At 41.6% G+C, this 17,986-nt stretch overlaps 1 protein-coding gene across 5 annotated transcripts in view; it reads left to right on the forward strand.

The window, feature by feature from the left end:
• The window catches only part of ADCY9 (adenylate cyclase 9), a 98,034-nt gene that overhangs the window by 41,472 nt on the left and 38,576 nt on the right, over positions 1-17,986 (forward strand). For 4 of the 5 annotated variants that reach the window (XR_010072289.1, XR_010072290.1, XM_063344311.1 and 1 more), the window contains 3 exons: positions 5,748-5,920; positions 11,245-11,349; positions 15,830-16,047. Coding sequence is in view for 3 of the 5 variants with exons in the window: in XM_063344311.1 (XP_063200381.1) it covers positions 5,748-5,920; positions 11,245-11,349; positions 15,830-16,047 (496 nt within the window). In the remaining 2 variants the exon portion in view is untranslated. The remainder of the gene's footprint in view (positions 1-5,747; positions 5,921-11,244; positions 11,350-15,829; positions 16,048-17,986) is intronic. The other variant, XM_063344313.1, reaches the window with a different exon arrangement.

Raw genomic sequence — 17,986 nt, forward strand, 5'->3', positions numbered from 1 at the left:
TTCCAGAAATTGCAGTTAATAATTTATTTTACAGAGCAAGTCAGAATCTAACGAAATTGTATGGCAGCATATTTTATTGTATGAGGAAACCTAAATGCAGGTCTCTTGTTTCCTTTCCCTGGAGTGGCAGTGGCTGAATAACAGTATTTTTGCTCCCAGATTTTTGGCTAAGTGCAAAGATGATGTCTTTAAAAGGCATGGAGAAAACTTTTTGTATTGTATTTCTAAAAAGAGAAAGCACGAGCTGATTGATTGCAGAGAAGCATAAACCCAAAAGTGAGTTACCACCCATCAGTCAGAAAGAAAGGAGCTAAAGGCAACACTGAACTGCAAAGCTTTTTTTTTTTTTATGATCTTGCTATACCCCTACTACTTATTTTATCAGTTATATAAAATGAGATATTAAATTATTGAAAGATAATAGCTAAGACTCTTCATGACGGCAGAGACTGTGGCAGGTGATTAAAATGACTTTCTGGATGGAAAGTAATTCTTGCTCTCATGTGGGAGTGACAGTCACTGGTTTTCACAGGATGAAACAGTTTTCATCCACGTTCTAATTTTGTGAGGTAAGAGACTGCAAAAGCAGAAGGTTGCAAAATTAGAGCTCAGTTAGTTTTGTAAATTTATACTTAATTATTTGGAAAGAAATATGATTAAATGATGAAATTCTGTAGAGGCTAAGGGAAATGATAGAAAGATAAATAATGAAAGAGAATTCTTAATATAAAGCTATTTGGTAAAAGGGGCATAATTAATATAATTTGGATTTTATTACATCAGTACGAGGAATGTTACTAGTCTTACAGAAGAGGGCTGTGTTCTGGGAAGTAGTTATTCTGAAAAGGAAGGTCACCTGTTAGTTAAATGCTGTTTCCTTGTACTGCAACTGAAAAGGTGAAGCGATTCATGAAGAGAAGAACAGGAACAGATAATCAGAGTGGGATCATATTTTTATTAATTGAATCAGTAAGGCAATGACTGAAATATTGCCATCAGGTTTTGGTGTCTCTTAGTGCTGAAAATGGTTTCAAAAGCATTTGAAGTTCATTAGATAGAGATGTGAGAACGTATGACACATTTGCTTTGCCAGAGAGAAAGTAATTTTCCTGTCTGCTATCAATAGAGGGCTAAAAAGTTTCAGTTCTGTACAGGTGAAGAAACAAAAATTGAAACTTGAGTCTTATTTTACCAAGGAATTGCTTCCCAACTCTTGTGTTAATTCCCCATCTTTTGAGATCCCCTGTAGGAGAAGACATCTCACCTTTAGAAGGTGCGTGGAGGGATGCCCTCTGCTTATGTAAAAATTGGATTAGACTGGTGTAACAGCAACTTCTGTCCTGAAGTCATAAGGATAAATGAACTGGAAGAAAGGAAATTAGTGACTTAACAAGTACTTGAAGGACCAAAACTTCTTTCCTTTCCCTTTCCCTGTTCCTTCCCAGCAAGTGACTTGCCACCAGTGACCCCAGACAGTTTTTCTCTAAAGACAGCTACAGTGGTGTGGCAGATGGCAGCGTCACTCCAGCCTTGCCCTGTCCCAGTTTCTCACGCTGCCAAACTCAGGTTGAAGACTGGGATGTTTATACACAGCCTTATTTATACTTTTGTTTATTTTTCTGCATACAGAAAATAACTTGTGGGTGAGTGCATGCATATGATTTTTTTGTTGTTGTTGTTAATAATATTATTTAATGTTTGGGATGGTTTTCTTTTTTTATGCGTTCAGAGAAATGCCACTGATTTTAAAAAAAAAAAAAAAGAGGCTAACTCGAGAAAGGAGCCAAGTACAGAAATTTCCTAATGCTTCTAAAATTCAACGGTAGGAGGACCAATAAACCCACTGTACTTCTATGGAGATCTCACCTCTTAACTATTTTGTCAAAAATACATTTTACAGATGCTGCCGTGTCAATATTCAGAATAGCTGAATTCAAGAAATGAGTGTTTTGGCTCAGCGTGCGCGTGCTGTTACTCTTTATAACTCTTCCAGATTTTCAGAACTTGAAGATGAGTGAAGGAAACTGCTTGTGTTTCTCAAAGATAAATGATGTAGCTCCTTTTTCCCCAGGGCAGAAAATACTGTATACGTTAAATTGATATACTGGGGGGTGGATTGTTGTAGCCAGTTCCCCGTCTTGGCTTCCAAGAGCCGTCTCTGGAAAAAGCAGAAATGTGCTGCAGGATAAAGCCTGCCGGAGTACGGATTTGCTGTCGGGCAGTTTGAGGTGTTTGTTTTGAATAAATCTGGGGGAAGGGAGTGAGCATAAGATTGAGAATGGCAGGAGGGGGCGAATGGGCGAGCTTTGCCTTTATAAATGACAGTGTAAGCATCTCGTAGCACTTTCTTCATTGGCATATCTGGAGTTACATCGTTGCGCAGCAACACACATTAAAAATTGCACCCTGTTTGCTGGTTTTCACATAAAATAGCAGCTCCTCCGTTGTTGCCTTATTCACTTAATATTGTTGCGTTGCCTAATTGATATAACCGTGCTGCGTGGTGGTGTGAAGGTTTTTCGCTCCATACACCTTTTGTGTGGAAAGTGACAGTGTTGATGGTACTAATTCACTGGAGATGTAGCAGGAGGAGGAATACTGTTCTCCTATAATACGTTTTAGTTACATTGATACAGTTCTTCTGAGTTAATGGCCCCCTTTTTTTTTTTTTTTATACCCAAATATTTCAGGCGGAATGTAGGAGTTGCTTTGCAAAGTGTCGCAGAGTTGCAAGAATACTAAAGGAAAGCAAATTTTCCTAGCATAAAAAGGGTTTAATAACAAACAAAGTATTAGGTAGGCAATGTTAGTGAAGTTCTGTAAAGATGAAAGATTTTTACACCTCCTAATTTTCCAAAACTTTCCCAAATTAATGTTTTTTTCCTTATTTGCTCCCCTGAGACCTTGATGTTGTGTTTGGTGCTAGGAGCAGCCCTGCTGACTTCTTCCCAAAGGTCTGTTGCGATGGTGCAGGATATTGGCTTTTCTTTGTCTTATTTCAAATTACCCCTCTTGAGTAACGCTCCTTGTTCAGCAGACGTGGTGGGGCTGGGGAGCATGAGGAGGTAACAAAGAGATTTTTATTTTTTTTTTGTACTTGGCCATTTTAGCCAACTTATAATCATAGAATTGCCTAGGTTGGAAGGGACTTTTCAGATCATCAAGTCCAACCATCAACCTAACTCTGACAAAAGCCACCCCTAACCCATGTCCCTCAGCACTACGTCTGCCCGGCTTTTAAATACCCCCAGGGATGGCGACTCCACCACTGCCCTGGGCAGCCCGTTCCAATGCTTGACAACCCTTTCAGTGAAGCAGTTTTTCCTAAAATCCATCCTAAAACTCCCCTGGCGCAACTTGAGGCCGTTTCCTCTTGTCCCATCGCCTGTTCCTTGGGAGAAGAGACCGATCCCCCCCGGCTACCCCCTCCTTTCAGGGAGCTGTAGAGAGCGAGAAGGTCTCCCCTCAGCCTCCTCTTCTCCAGGCTGAAGACCCCCAGCTCCCTCAGCCGCCCCTCACAGGACTTGTGCTCCAGACCCCTCACCAACTTCAAACCCTGTGGTAAAGCTGGTGGGAGCAGTGTTGGGATGGTGGGTTTGCTGGGAATGGAAGGATGAGGGGTGGAAGGGAGCTGAGGACCCTCAGCCTGCTGCCCTTTCAGGTTGGGGCCAGGGTGGATTCTGCTTTCCCAAACACGTTTTCAATTACTGGCGTGCCATAGCCTTTTCCCTTTTTCCTCAGTGTGGAGCTCAAACTGGAGATAATTTTACTGTGTGCAACAGATTGACGAAATAATTATGTTGTGCAGCACAGTAAGACATAAAAAGTGCCTTTTCGAAAGTGCAAAAAACCAAAGAAAATGTTTGTTTAGGGGAAAAAAAAAAGAGGAATAATAGCAGTGGTAAAATAATCTTGTTGCTTTAAGATAGCTTTTAAAAATAGGAGTAGTAAGCTTAATGCTCTAGCTTTTACCGCAGTAAACATATAATTGTAAGCTGATTGCAGTGAATTCCTTAAACAACAACCCCCATGAATATAAGTTTTAAAGAGACAGCCCTACATCTGGAAGCCAGCAGCAGCTTGGGGTTTTATTAAGCAGCACTGCCAAATAAAATCCAAGCGCTACTATAAGCGATATAAAATATAAATAGATTGGCTATAGTGTAACATCTCAAGTAGGCAAGGGAGCCTTCCGGAGCTTGAGAAGGCTGTGAGAAGACCGGAGCTTTCCCAACAGCTTCTGAGCCCAAGGTTGGGATGGTGGATACAGATGCGGGTTTCTGTGTTGGTTGTCGAAGTGTTCAGGAGCTTAAGTTACTAGTGGAATAAACAGAGAAACTGCAAAATTGCAATTAGTATGTCTAACTTATTTTTATTGGAAAGGTTACAGACAAAGTACTATCTGTGTTACATATTACAATTGAAAAAAAGTTTTACCAAATATGATTTTCTGTCTGTGAAGAAGGTTATTGACGAATGACCTTATCGTAAGGAACAGAAGCCTGCCCTCTTCCAAGGGCTGCAACTTGACATATTTATTTCCAGCTCTCATCCTGCGGACGGAGGCAATCGAGTGCAGTCGATGGCTGTGACAGTCATGTGTCTGGCTGCAGCCGGGTGACAAGTATCAGGAAAAGGGAGGGGGGTGATGTGCAGCTGACCCGAATACAAGCCCGGTGGCCGGCCCGTGAGCCAGAGGTCGGCTGCACAATCCCACGGGACAGCGGGCTCTGGGACCACAAAATAACCAGCGCTTTCCAGTTCTGCCAGCTGATGACCTCCACGCTTTTTGGAGCGCGTCAGTGCCCTTCCCGTGCTGAGTACGAGATCTCCCATGCAGTGGCAATAAAATTAACTCATTTGAATTCAGAAAGCAGTGTGATTAGTAGCTCCTTCTTGCTCTTTGTGCCTAGAAATAACCCAGAACATCCTAATGCAAAGTTTCAAAGAAGTAAAATAAGCGATATTCTAAACAGAATTCAGATCTTTTATTTTTTGAACAGGTTTTTTGATACAGCTCAGCTTGATACAACATGGTATTTACCAGCCTGGCCTTTAATATTGGATCTGCCTTCCAATTATGCTTCAATTCATACAACAGTTGCAGAGAGCGTGTGTGGGCGTACGTGCGAGAGAGAGATTGATTTTGTTCTTTAAAAATGTGAAGTCTGCACTAACTATGAAAACCCATCAGAATTTCTAGCACTTAAACGCCATTTCCTTTCTCAGTGTGCTACCAGCATTAAGCAATCTTCACGACGTCTCTCTGACAAATGGAGAGTGCAAGTGGAGGAATACGTGCTGATTTTTCAGAAGTAGAATTAACACAGATATCACTGAAAAACAGGCTGCAAATCCTTTCCAGGAGTAAAGAGTTAATGCGAGAGCTCAAATTACAACTTGGAAGCAAATATATAAGGTCTTAGCTCTGTTTTTCAGAAGTACATGAGTGAAAATGGAATAAAGAAAGTATGCATCAGTCCTGGCTGTTGCTGTGTGTTGGAGTAGTCTCTTGTGTCTGGGACAGCAGATGTTGGGCAATCCTAATTGCCACTGCTTCACACAGAGCATCTTTATATTCCTGGTGGAATATAAAGCCACTGTCTTTTGTGTGTGTGCTGTATTCCCAAGCCTCGATAATCCTTTGATAGTTACTGTATTTCACATCTGAGAAGTCCAAAGAAGTGTTAGTTTCGTCTTTCTGCCTTTCTGACTGTTCATTTCTTTTTTCTTTTTATTTTATGTAGGTTTGAAGACCTATCTGATCTCTGGCCATAAAGTGAAGGAGCCCCACTGTAGCTGTTCCCAAGCCTTGCTTCCTGGCTTGGAGACCGGAGAAGGAGCCAGGAAACAGGGAGCATGGTCAGCTGAGAACGCCGGGGACTTGACAAAGACTCTCAAACATGCGGAAAAACCTAAGGTGAGTTCTCGTTTCAAAGCCAAGCAGCATAGATCTCAAACTGTGCAAACCAAGGAGAGCTGTGTGCGTGAGGAAACCTTACAGGTTTGCTTATGCATTGCAATAGATATTTATATATGTATGTATGTGTGTGTATACATGCAGTGACAAAATGAGGGAAGAAAAAAAAACTTTCAAAGGAAAAATGCTTCACCAGTTGATGAGCAATCCCTAAATTAAGGTGAACATTTTTTAAAGGTGGTTGCAGATAAATAATTCTCTTAATATTTCTATTTCAGGACTGAGACGTCAATGCTGCTTTTTCAATGGTCTTGATTTTGTGGAATAAAAGAATATTATTTGGGGAATAAAGAATATGCCTCCCGCAGCTATAACTTCTATGATTTTCCGCTTTTGCTGCACCCTGCTTCTGCTGTTCCTCTATTGTGCAGGTCATGTACCTGTGAACCTTTTCATATGAGTATATAACAGACACCCCCACAAAAAGATAACGGGATTGTTTGTACGGTGGGAGAAAATGCTCCGGTAGGCTATGAGATTGTGTTTTATCTGGTTGCTCTAAAAACCCATATCTAGAACTGAGGGCAATGATTTGTATGGATTCAGCTTAGAGAAATGATGACATTTTGTTATGTTCACACCTCTCACAAGATCTCTTGACAAGGAAATCTGTGAAACAATGTGTATTGCTTCAGAGCTTTGCTGTTACTCTCCATCTTCCAGCTCAGAACAGATTTCCCAAACAACAGATGTCTATTCTCTGTTTTCATTTGTGCTGAGTTCCTCGTCCTGGGTTGCCCGAACTGGGCACGAATGTCAGAGCCACAGGTGGTCATCTATCTGCAGGTCACTGTCAGACTTCTGTGTGTTTAGTCTTGAGATGAGGTCTTCAGCACAGGTTTGAGATTGAGCTGACAGAGCTGATGGAGGCGTGACTTTCATGCAGCTCCATTTTTGCTGCTTGTATGTGTGTTGTCTGGATTAGGAGAGCATGAACTGGGCACCTTTACCCTGCCTCTGTGCCCGGTTTTAAGTTTTGGGGTAAAAACATGTGAGTGCAAGTGAGATCAGCTGCAAGGCTGGCCCAAGATAAGTGAGCTCCTCAGAGAGCAAGCCAGGACTGGTTAACTCCAGAAGGTAGCTGTAGCCATCTTTATCCCTCCCCAAAATACGCACTGTTTGTGGTTTGACTGCATACAAGTTGCTGGTGATGCTTTTTTATTCTGTCTCCTGTGTAAGAAAGGATATATTTGGCATCCCTCAGGCATCAGATTTCCAGCTCTCTCTTGTCTTTCAATGAAGGTACTAGCAAATAAGGTAGGAAAATGCATCTTGGAGCAGTCAGTGGGTGTCTGTCCAAATAAGCCTGTCTGTGCTGCCCGGTGCATGGCCATGCAGAGGTACAGATGTGACAGTAGGGGCTAGAAATTCCCCTACTGCAAGTAGTGAAGGAAAAACAACGTACCGAGCAGAGCGGCATCACTGAGCTGCTTGCACGTGGAACAGAAGGGAGAGAGGAGTGATTCAAGCAGTAAAATGAAGGATGCTGTTCTGGAGAAGGCGAGGATGCCTTGTTCATGTCAGAAAGCAAAGCAAGCCGTAACTGGGGGACTGAAACTACAGCGAAGTACAGGGCTGACCTGACTGCAGCTAGGATTGGATAAAATTTGTTAATGTGTTAACTTGTTAAAATGATCCAAGTCCAAAATGAAATCTGTTGTTAAGTATCAGCTATGGCCTGTGTTTTTTAAAACACAGGCTGACTTTGCAGAAGGGTAGATAGAGATGCACCGCCATTCCTAAACAGCTAGCATGCCACGTGGAGCCATGCTGCTGGCCCACCATGTTTTGTTTACTGCCCAGTCCCCGATTTTTGGCTCTGGGACCATCTTGGCTGGGTGTTAATTGCTCTTTAAATGCTGAATGATGGGCTGCACAGTGCAAAAGTGGCTATCCGAATAAGTGAAGGAGAAGCTAAAAGAAGCTGCTTCAGAAGAGCATCTGGGACAAGTGCCAGCTCAGTTTCAGCCTTCTTGGATGCCCTGTCTACCCTTGTGCTAAAGCTGCTGCATTGAGTTTATGCTTACAGGTACCTGGCTTTATTCATCACCACAAGCACTTGCAGGTCTGGCCAGTGGTTTCCCAAGCGGCCTCACAACTCTTTGAAAATAGTGTGTCTGTCTTGCCCAAAATACACTGACTGGAGTGAATTTTGAATGACCCCAAACTCAGCTTTCCCTGCGGTCTGATAAGCATCCGTATAATGCATGCCACAAACCGTGTCAGAATGCGTGTAGCATAGTGATGAAGCAATCGCGTGAATGCTGAGCACTTACTTAAAAACGTGTCCTGCGACTGTAGTCGCAGCACAGGAGTGCGACGCGTACTTGCTTCTCGCCGCATGACCAGTGTAGATACGCACCAGCCTTCTCCCCGCTGGGTAGGCTGTTACTGGAGTGATTCTGGACCAAGAAGACCCGGTCAGGCTTTCAAGGAATGTTTAATTTGCCAGCCATGCTAGAGTAGGTCTTACAGTGTTAAAAATAAATATATATACACATGTATATTAAAAAAATCCCCATGAAGAACAACTGTGAATTTAATCCTAGATCATACACAATTTTTGAAAAGGAATGGGTTTCTTTCTTACAGGTGGGGTTTTTTTGGGTTTTTGGGTTTTTGGTTTTGTTTTTGGTTTTTTTTTTTTTTTTAAAGCTTGCAGCTTGCTAGTAGGGTCTGGACATAATAATTTGCAAAAGAATCATGACTTACATGCCAACTGTTTTAAATACAAAGCTGTAAACAGTGTCAGTGTAGGAGGAGATGACTCCAGCTCTGCAAAAGAGACTAAGTGGGAGGGGCAAAATTACAGGCAAGTTGAAATATTTTTGTTTTAAAGGGAATAAGTGGCCATATTGGATGCAAAAGGTGATTTTTTTTTTTTTTTTTTTTTCCCCACACATTTCTGGGCTTGAACGGGTGTTCCAGGGGACAAGATCTGTTAAGGAATGTCAGGAAGGAGAATGCAACAGTGATTGATCCATGAAAGGAATTGTATTTCCTCCTCTCTTCCAGTGTATGTGTAGTTCATTTCACTGCAAACCTTGTTGCGGTATGGATATCAAGAAAATGCATGTATATAATTAAAATGGTGAAGATAGAGGCTAAAAACTATAAGTCTATAATAGCAGCTCATTTTGAATGAAAACGCTGTAACCTGCTTAAGCAGTATTGGTATCAGTTTATTTTCCCTATCATATTTTATAAAATCCCTTATTTGACAGGGAATCATAAAGCTGCTGTAAAAATGTTTTAATCATCTCTTGGTATGAAAACAGAAAGTACTTCTGCTTGTCTTAGTGTTTGCTGAAAGAGCATTAATGTATTATTCATCGTGGTGAGGTCACATACACACTGAGCCCGTGTGAATGTCTCCAATAGAGACTGAAGTTAATAATGTTGACTTGAACGCATGGGGTAAGTCCGATGGGCTTCTTCCGCCTCTTCTCAAAAGGTCGGCCTTTTCTGAGATCTTTGTCTTCTGGTTTAACCCCGGGAGCTAAGTGTTTGAGGTGGTCGTGCTGATTTATTAGCAAGGTCAAACAAGTGAGTATTTTCTTTCTTTTTTTGTTCGAGGTATTTGTTTTTTATTACTGTCAACTGACTTTTGCCATGGATACATCTACTAACTAACACTCTAGGAGCACAGAAGTCTCATTAGCCCATTGTCGTACCCCTTTTTAAAGCTGTCTAATACTGCCTTCCACAAGGTGGCCAAGGCATTCATGGTATTTATTCCTAGATTATTTTTAAATAAAACCATTTGAGAACCAACTTCATAGTTTCTTCAAGTGTGTTGGTATTTGTTCAGAATGTACAGGTTCAGAACTGGATGTAACTTGTTTATCTGATGCCAGATTAGGAAATTGATAGTAATTTCAGTGCCCCAACTTGGTCTGTGCCCCTGAGGAACAGCAGATATGACGATCTGCTGGCTGCTAAGAGGGCTCAGAGTCCTCATGAAAGCCTTTAAGAGGTGTTGTTGAGTGATGAGGTGGATCAGCAGTCCCAGGAAGAGCGGGCTGGGAGAAATGCCATGCCGTAACAACCTGAAAATTAAACACGCCACATTATTAAATTTCAGGTGTGACACCAGAGACAGAAAAGGGGTGGAAAGTCAGTTCTGAAAAGACTCACACACCCGTCTTTGAAATCAGGAGTGAACCTGAAGGCAGAAGTTGTGGTTTTGGACCAGGAGAATGAGAGACTACAGAGGCTTGAACGAGTCCCTCCTGAGTGCAAAATAAACAGCTAAAATGGACGTGCGATGTTGAGTTGGGAAAAAAGGCTCAAGTTGCTTGTTCGAAAACTTACCAAGATGTTTAGTGGCTCACCTACCACTGTTTAGTATATAGTGTGCCGAATTTAGTATGTCGTTCCCCGTGACTTGTGGGTGTCTCTGTACCCAGCAGCAGACTTAACGGCAGTCCTGGTGACAGTAAACCATCTCCGGAGCAGAGGAATTGCCAACAGGGACCAGACCAGGGTCCCTCTGATGCAGGATCCTGTGTGTATGTTGGCAGGACTGGAGACAAGTATGAAGAGCTTGCAAATTACAGATATGGGGTTAATTTGCCTTAAGAAGATCACATTTTAACTCGAAGGGGTTAGGTGGTTTTAAAAGCTGAAGTGTGACATTTTAAGTTGCTTCCAAAATGCATAACCTGCAACTATTGCAAGTCCTGATGTTTTTGCTTTCCTTGTTTCCTGTGACATTTGCTGGGTGTTTGGCTTCAACAATGTACGATAGCCTGGGCTCCACTCTACTGCCTTACAGCACTGTATGAAAAAGTATTTCCCTTTATTAGTTTCAGATTTGTTGCTTTCCTGTGCATAATACATCATGGTGTTTCGTGCTTTTTTTATGAATTTTGCTGCATTTTGTGTTAAGTTTTCACTTGTAATGCCATTCAGATCCTTTTGCAGACAGTTTTTAAACAAGAAAATTGCATTTCTCTCACTAAAAAGTATTCCCTTCGTCTTGGGGAGGTCCTCTGCTAGTATGCAGTGATTACAATGTATCTGATTTTACACTAGTAAAGCTTTCCTGGATTAGATTTATCTCCAGTAAACAGAAAATCTGTGATTTATTTTTGAAATGGTGCATTCTGTTCCAGTCAAATTTTGCTCCCTGCTTCCCATTCTGTAGCTTTGTTTATCTTTTAGCCATGCCGCAAGTATACAAGTGGACCAAATTATAAATTGCATAATACTACGAGGACACCAGAACATTTCTGGCTAAAATTTTTTCTGTCTCATTACAGCCTTGCCCTTCATGTAGTACCACCCTTGCTCCCCACTGCGATGTCAGCATAGACGAAGGAGCTATCCAAAATGGTTGTCAGGATGAGCATAAAAATAATACGAAGGTAATTTAAATATTTATCGTATTATCCCTTCTTTTCCCTTATTTCTCTGCTTCAGTTAGCTTTCTCATTTTTGTATTGCTGTTCCTTTATTCAAGCTCTTAAGCAGCAGAACCAGTTTTGATTTTGAGCAGTTGTTCTAAAATTTAGTTGACGCACCCCCCAAATTTTCAAAATCATTAGTAATTTTATAGGCCCAGTTTGATACTCAGAAGAACCTAAAATTTGGACTCTTTAAGTTATGGTGAGGCTATCCAAAGAAAGAGGCACAAACAACACTACCACGCTCCACATCCCCTACACCAGTTGGCTGGGTGTCACCTGGCCACAAGTTACACCTGTGTCTTGCCAACGTCTTCTGCATCGTAGCTCGAAGCTAAGTCAGAGTCATTCCTGTTCACGCGCATAACTGAAATTCACAGCATCAAAGTCAGTTTGCATCCTTTTTCTGAGCGACACATACAGCGCCTTACATATTCAGCATGCTGCTGCCAAGATTGCTTTCCTTGCCTGTTGCTTAGATATTCTCACTGAAGCCACCCACTTCTACAATACCAGACAGGGCTTGTGTATCGTCTTGTCTGTGGCCCTCATAGCTTCTCTGCTCTGCCTGTCGCCTCTTGCTCCTTCCTGAATACTAACCTCCTGCCTAAATGCAGATATGTGATCATCACCTGATTGTTTTTATTTTCAGATAAGGTTAATCCTTTCCCTTGTTGGGGAGAATCATTTTATGAACACGCTCAGAGAGCGCTATCTTGGTTTTTCCCTCACATCTGTCTTTACAACCCATCTCACATATAGAGCTGATGGAAAAACTGGCCAGCGTTTATTCTACTGATGAGCTACTACATTAATCTGTATTTGTCCCTCTGCTCTCTGCCTGTATTTGACCTGTTGTGTCCTATGCTTAAATTGTAAGCTCAGAAGCAAGGGCTGCCTTACTGTACTGGACTGAAATGGTTTGCTACACAGGAGACCATGTTCTCTGCCGGGGCTCCTGGGAAACAGCCTAAGAAAAAAATAAAATAATCCCTTCAGCTCTGAGGGAGATAGAGCGGAGTGGCCAGCAGGTACTGGTCTTTGAATAGCATGAGATCTTTAAGACAGAAGACATTGTGGGAGATGTGCCCAGGCTGCCAAGATGGTATGCATGAGATGCTTCTTCCCCAGGCTGCCTCTACCCACGTGCCAGGGATCTCCAGGAGCCGACTGCAAACAGAGATCTTCCTTGGGTACCAATTGCCTTGTGTCATATGTTGTCTTCATCAGAATTATCCTTTAAGTTTCTTCCAACTACAGCTGTATTAGCTGTATTAGCTTCATGTGTGTTAATCAGCGAGTCATCTAACCTTGCTCCGAAGAGGTCTGTACAGTGCTGAATAAAATGTCTGTAATTTCACTGGAAGAAGCATGCTAGTGGAGACCAAATCACATGTCCTCCTTCTTAATGTGTTTTAGTTATTGCTAAGTCAAAAATTGGACCAGTTCAGTGGCTACCAGTAACTCTGGGATGACTGTTTAATGGAAAGCTTAAAGAACAGCTACATGCACAAAGTTCTTGTGGCATTTGATTTCCAGATCTCTGCAGTGATGCAGAGCTCTCTTGGGAAGAAGAGCCATAAACTCGCTCTCCCCATCTCTGGAGTCTGTACCCTTCCCATGCCACGTCGCTGCGCTTGGCCATGCAGCACTTATGTCCCTTCTTTCTTTCTCGATATCTTTGTGGCTTATCTCCCTAAATGACATTAACCACGTCCTCGGACCTCCGTGGGTTCCAACAGCCTCTGGAGTCTCCCTGTCTCCTGATGGGAGGAAACTGCCGCACGGTGCATCAGACCTCTGAGTGCTCAAAAGAACTGTGCAGCCTGTTGCCAGCAGAAACCACAGTAACATTGGAGCTAACAACATTTAATAAATAGGGATTTTCTCCTTACACACAAGCAGTTTCACACTCTAATCCTCTCCTGTTAAGATTAACAGAGTGGAGACAGCACAGGAAAACCTTGAGCTGACTGAAGGGAAGAATTTTCTTAGGGATTTGAGCCTTTGCCAAGGAGCTGAAGAGAAAAGGCCAAGAGAGGTCCATGCTGACCTTCTCTGAAAGAGCAGAAATTTTCGCTGTGTTCTTCAGATGAACTTGAAGAACAGACAGGGAAAGCAAACAGTGCACAGGGGTCCGTATCTTGTATTTGAGCTGCTCATAGCAAAAATTGTGTTCTCTCGGTTACTGCTTTTCAAGTAATGACATCTGCTGCAGGGGTGAGGAAAAGGCAAAAGAGTCTTTACCAAGAAAAAAAAACCAACATGATAACTGTGACCTTCTCTCTCTCTCTCTTTTTTTTTTTTTTTTTTTAAGCCTCAGGTTGTCCTGGGAAGTGCTCTGAGCAAATGTAATCTTTAGCATAAATTAAAAGCAAACAAACAAACAAAACAACAAATAAACAAACAAATAATACAGACCCTTCACTACTAGCAACTTCTTGGACAGTTGTCTGTGGTTTGCCTTTGTTAGTACTCCTCATCTCAAAACCAGAGAGGTTACCCTGGTGCTGCTGTACCTCTTGTGCTCCACAGCCGTGTTCCCTCTGCAAAGGCTGTGTAACCTGTTATGGTTGCAGGAGGACTTGCTCTGAAGCTGCTGAATGTTTTCCCTTAGAAAAGAAACTGGTGACCTTTTATGTGAGAAGTTCTCGTGCCTCTGGCTTACCAGGAGCGTGCCCTTCTGTCGTACGCAAACACCTATCCGGTCCAAGAGGTTTTGCTCTGCTTTTGCTGAGATATGTGTGGCTGAAATCACCTTTCTCTTCTGTTGATTACGTTCTTTAGCAAAACATTGGCAGCACACCAAGATAACTACTGAATTTCCTATTCTACTTCGTCAGCTGCTGTCACTGGGCTGTGAACACCTGCAGGCTGCCAAAACAACCGTTGGGAGTGGTAGAAGGGACCAGACTGGGAATCCTTTCATCTCCTGGCTCCCACCACGTGGCTCTGGGGGCTCACACCTCCATCGGGGCAGCCCGCGAGGTGGGGATCCTGCATCCCTCCCGGGCTGGAGGAAGGGGAAGCACAGCCCGCCTTCCTCACACTTTTCCTGTGTCTCCAAGGAGCCATTCCAACACACCTTCTTATGACTTTACCTCTCAAGGTCTTGGCAGTGACCAAGCCCAAGTGCTTTCTGATTCCTCCTTGCACAAGGTGACCTTCTCCTGCTGCTCCATTAGTCTTCTATCTTCACTGGTTGTGTCTGCACCTTTTGTCATACCTGCCTAGATTCACCTGTTTGCTTTACAGGGTGGACACACAAGGACATTCAATTAATTCTGCATGGGCAGCCAGAAACCAGATACTTCTTAACTTTAACTAAGTTGATTTTACAATCCAAGTAACATATTTCAGTGTATGGTTGGGGTGGTGATGATATTTACGGTATTTATTTATGGTCACTGTGGTGGCATCCAAGAATAGTCTTCTGGAGGAGCTTGTCACTGCTGTGCTGACTGCTCTACAGGCAGAAATGAAGAAACTTCTGTCATGAGTGGGTTTCAGGATGAGGATAAATGATACATGATAAATGATAAGACATGGAGGGGGGAGACGAGCATTCCAAGATGCTAAGTTTGATATATGTTTGCATTTGGAAATGATCCTGACTAACTGCAGTTCATTTTCATTATAACCATATTTAGTTGTCTATTTTTTTTTTGAATTGCTGCAGTGCATGTTGGTCTAGGTCAAAGAAAATATAAAAGAAGAAACTTCAGGTTCCATGAAAAGAGAATAATTTTTGCTTGAAAGTAATTTGTGTTCTTAAATGAATATTTATAAATGAATGGAAATTGACAATATTATGTATCTAAGCTGTGTTGCAAGTTGGTGTTAAAATATAAAAGTGCAGTAGTAATTAATACAAAGGCAAAAGAAAACCAGAAAGAAGAAGTATATCTTAGTGAAGAAAACATAGTTTAATTTGCAGGGTAACTTATTTTTTTGTAGGATGGTGAGATTTACAAAAGGGCTGTTCCCACAGGTAGGAGAAAGGAGGAAGCTCCGTCTGGGAAAGCAGCAGGGCTGTAGTGGTCAGTGGAAGGACCAGCAAGGGGTGTCAGAGTAAGGTCTGGCCGCTCGTGACCTGTGGGAAGAGCACAGTTTAAGTAGGTATTTAAGAATCTTGACCTTAAGATGAGTGAATGAAATCTGGGCTTGTGGCTGGTCTTCATTGCGTGTGTGGAAACGTACTTTGTTTTCTGCTCCTTGGAAACTTGGTGCATAAAAAGCAAAAGGATGACACCTAAATAGGTGCACTTAGAGAAGATGTGAATGACTTCAAGGCAGGTGGAGTTAGGTCTTTGACATGATCAGGTAAAAGCTCACTGTGTTGAGAGAAGAAATTCTTTCAACTTCTGCTCCATGAAATCTCTTCTGTCTACTTTCTCAACCACTAATGTTCCCCATGTATGTTTTGCTTTCTGTCATTCAGGCTACAGGAGGACACAGTCCAAAGACTCAAAATGGACTTTTGAGTCCTCCCCAGGAAGAAAAGCTCAGCAATAGTCAAACCTCGCTTTATGAAATGCTGCAAGAGAAAGGGAGGTGGGGCGGAGTGAGCCTGGATCAATCAGCTCTCCTTCCTTTGAGGTTCAAAAACATCAGAGAAAAGACAGACGCTCACTTTGTGGATGTGATTAAAGAAGACAGGTAAGGAAAATCAAGGTGTACAATGTAAAATTGTATGAAGGACAGAAGGCAGTAACATATCTTTAATCTTTATTTGTGTGCTTTTTGTCTAATGTCAATAATTATTGATAACATACAATGTCTTGTATGTTTTCTGATCTTAGTCTGCATTCTTTTTAAACGACAGTAGGAACTTGATGTCAAGCATTCTGCTCAGGAATACGTAAAGCCAGGTTTTTCATCATTTCCACGGTGAACAGTCATTATTCAGTCGAGTCTTCAAAAGGGAAAAAATACTCTTTAAATGACTTGTCATGGAGTTGAATTCTTAACCTTTACATTCAAAAGTCCTCTTAATGCATATAGTTTGTACCTTCCTCTGCAATTAAAAATGTAACATAAAATCTGAACCACAAAACTCACATTTTTATATAGCAAAAGAACAACATCTGATAACATTTGTGTGACTAGCTAATGCCTAGAAATCATACTGGTCTTGGAAGCAGAATTAATAGGGGTGAATTCTCATGGACCTAGTAACTTCCTACAGCATTTTGTAAAGTTAGGTTCTTTCTCTGTTTCAAAAAAAAAAAAAACAACCCAAAACCATTTTGAGCAGAGGAAAATATGTTCTCTGAAATTCAGTAGCGTGTGATTTATTTTTTTTGTAAACACTCAGCCATATCTCCCTTATGGCAGTGACTTGACTGGATCAACTAAACAGATAACTTGAGTTTGTTATAATTTATGGCTATTCTTATTTTGCTTCACTGCTTCCACTCAGATCAGGGGTATTTTATCTAAATATCCTTGAAACGGTATACTCGTATAGACTCCAGGCTGCTTGGAACAGGGACACTGTCGTCTCAACTGAAAACATGACTAAAGCAGGGAGAAGAGAGAGGGAGGAACACCAGTCCCTCTCCAGTCTCTTCTCTAGATTTTTTTCAGGTTACTTTTCTCCTGTGGCCAACTTCAGTTAAAATTTAGGTTCTCTTTCCCCTCACCACCAGTGTGTGGTCATTAGTGGCTGAGAATTTTTAGCTGATATTTTCAAATATTAGAAGACAAATGGATTAGGAAAGTCCAAATGTTGTCAAAAATCAATGAGAACAAATTGGATTTTTGTTTAAAATGTAACTAGCGTGCTGCAAATTTTTAAGTTATAGAAGTAGCTTAATTTATGCTGTTGGTTTGCTGAAGATGCCTACCTCAAGCTTTTGTGTTCTTGGTGCTTTTCTCCTCCATTTACAAAATGGGTAATTCTTTCTGATCCAGAAAAAGTAGGACCATGACTTGACATCAGTCAAAGCATAGCTTTTTTTTGGGTCTCAATTAAATATCATCATTACCATATTAAGTGGGCCATTTCTTGTTGCCAGGGAAACTTCTCTGCTGAGTTCAGTTCATGTAAACATAACTTTCCAAAAATAATCTTCTGATTAATTAGGTCTATGCAAAATGGTTTAAGCCTACCATTTTACATTAATCCTTTTTAACATTTCTCAATGTGAATTTATATGTAATAAGCCATTTAAAAAACATTCTTGATCCCCTTCTGTAAAACGTAATATATTGTTGGTCTCAATAAATCTGTGAGGATACTTGAATGGGAAATGTGAGTTTCCAGAGGGAGGAGATGAAGTCCAAACTTCCCCTTGGTCATCTTATGTGAAACCCTATCTGCTATAATGATACTGGAGTTTTGCTGCTTTGGTTTTATGTTGCAGACCCAGCAGCAGGGAAGCATGAGCTTCCCATAGCATTGGGCAGTGATTTCCAGTGTGGTGCATGATGCTGTGATATAAATTCATATTAACAGAAAGTACCTAACTCAGATACGGTGGTAAAACGCATAAAATAATCACGCAGGCTTCCTCTAGAGCTGGGAAGAGCTAAACATATCCTTGGGAGGATTCAGGAGCCTGGACGCTGTGTTAGGAAGCTGCCTAGGGCTGGC

This window comes from Chroicocephalus ridibundus, chromosome 8 (genome assembly GCF_963924245.1).
Source record: "Chroicocephalus ridibundus chromosome 8, bChrRid1.1, whole genome shotgun sequence".
NCBI classification, from domain to species: Eukaryota; Metazoa; Chordata; class Aves; order Charadriiformes; family Laridae; genus Chroicocephalus; species Chroicocephalus ridibundus.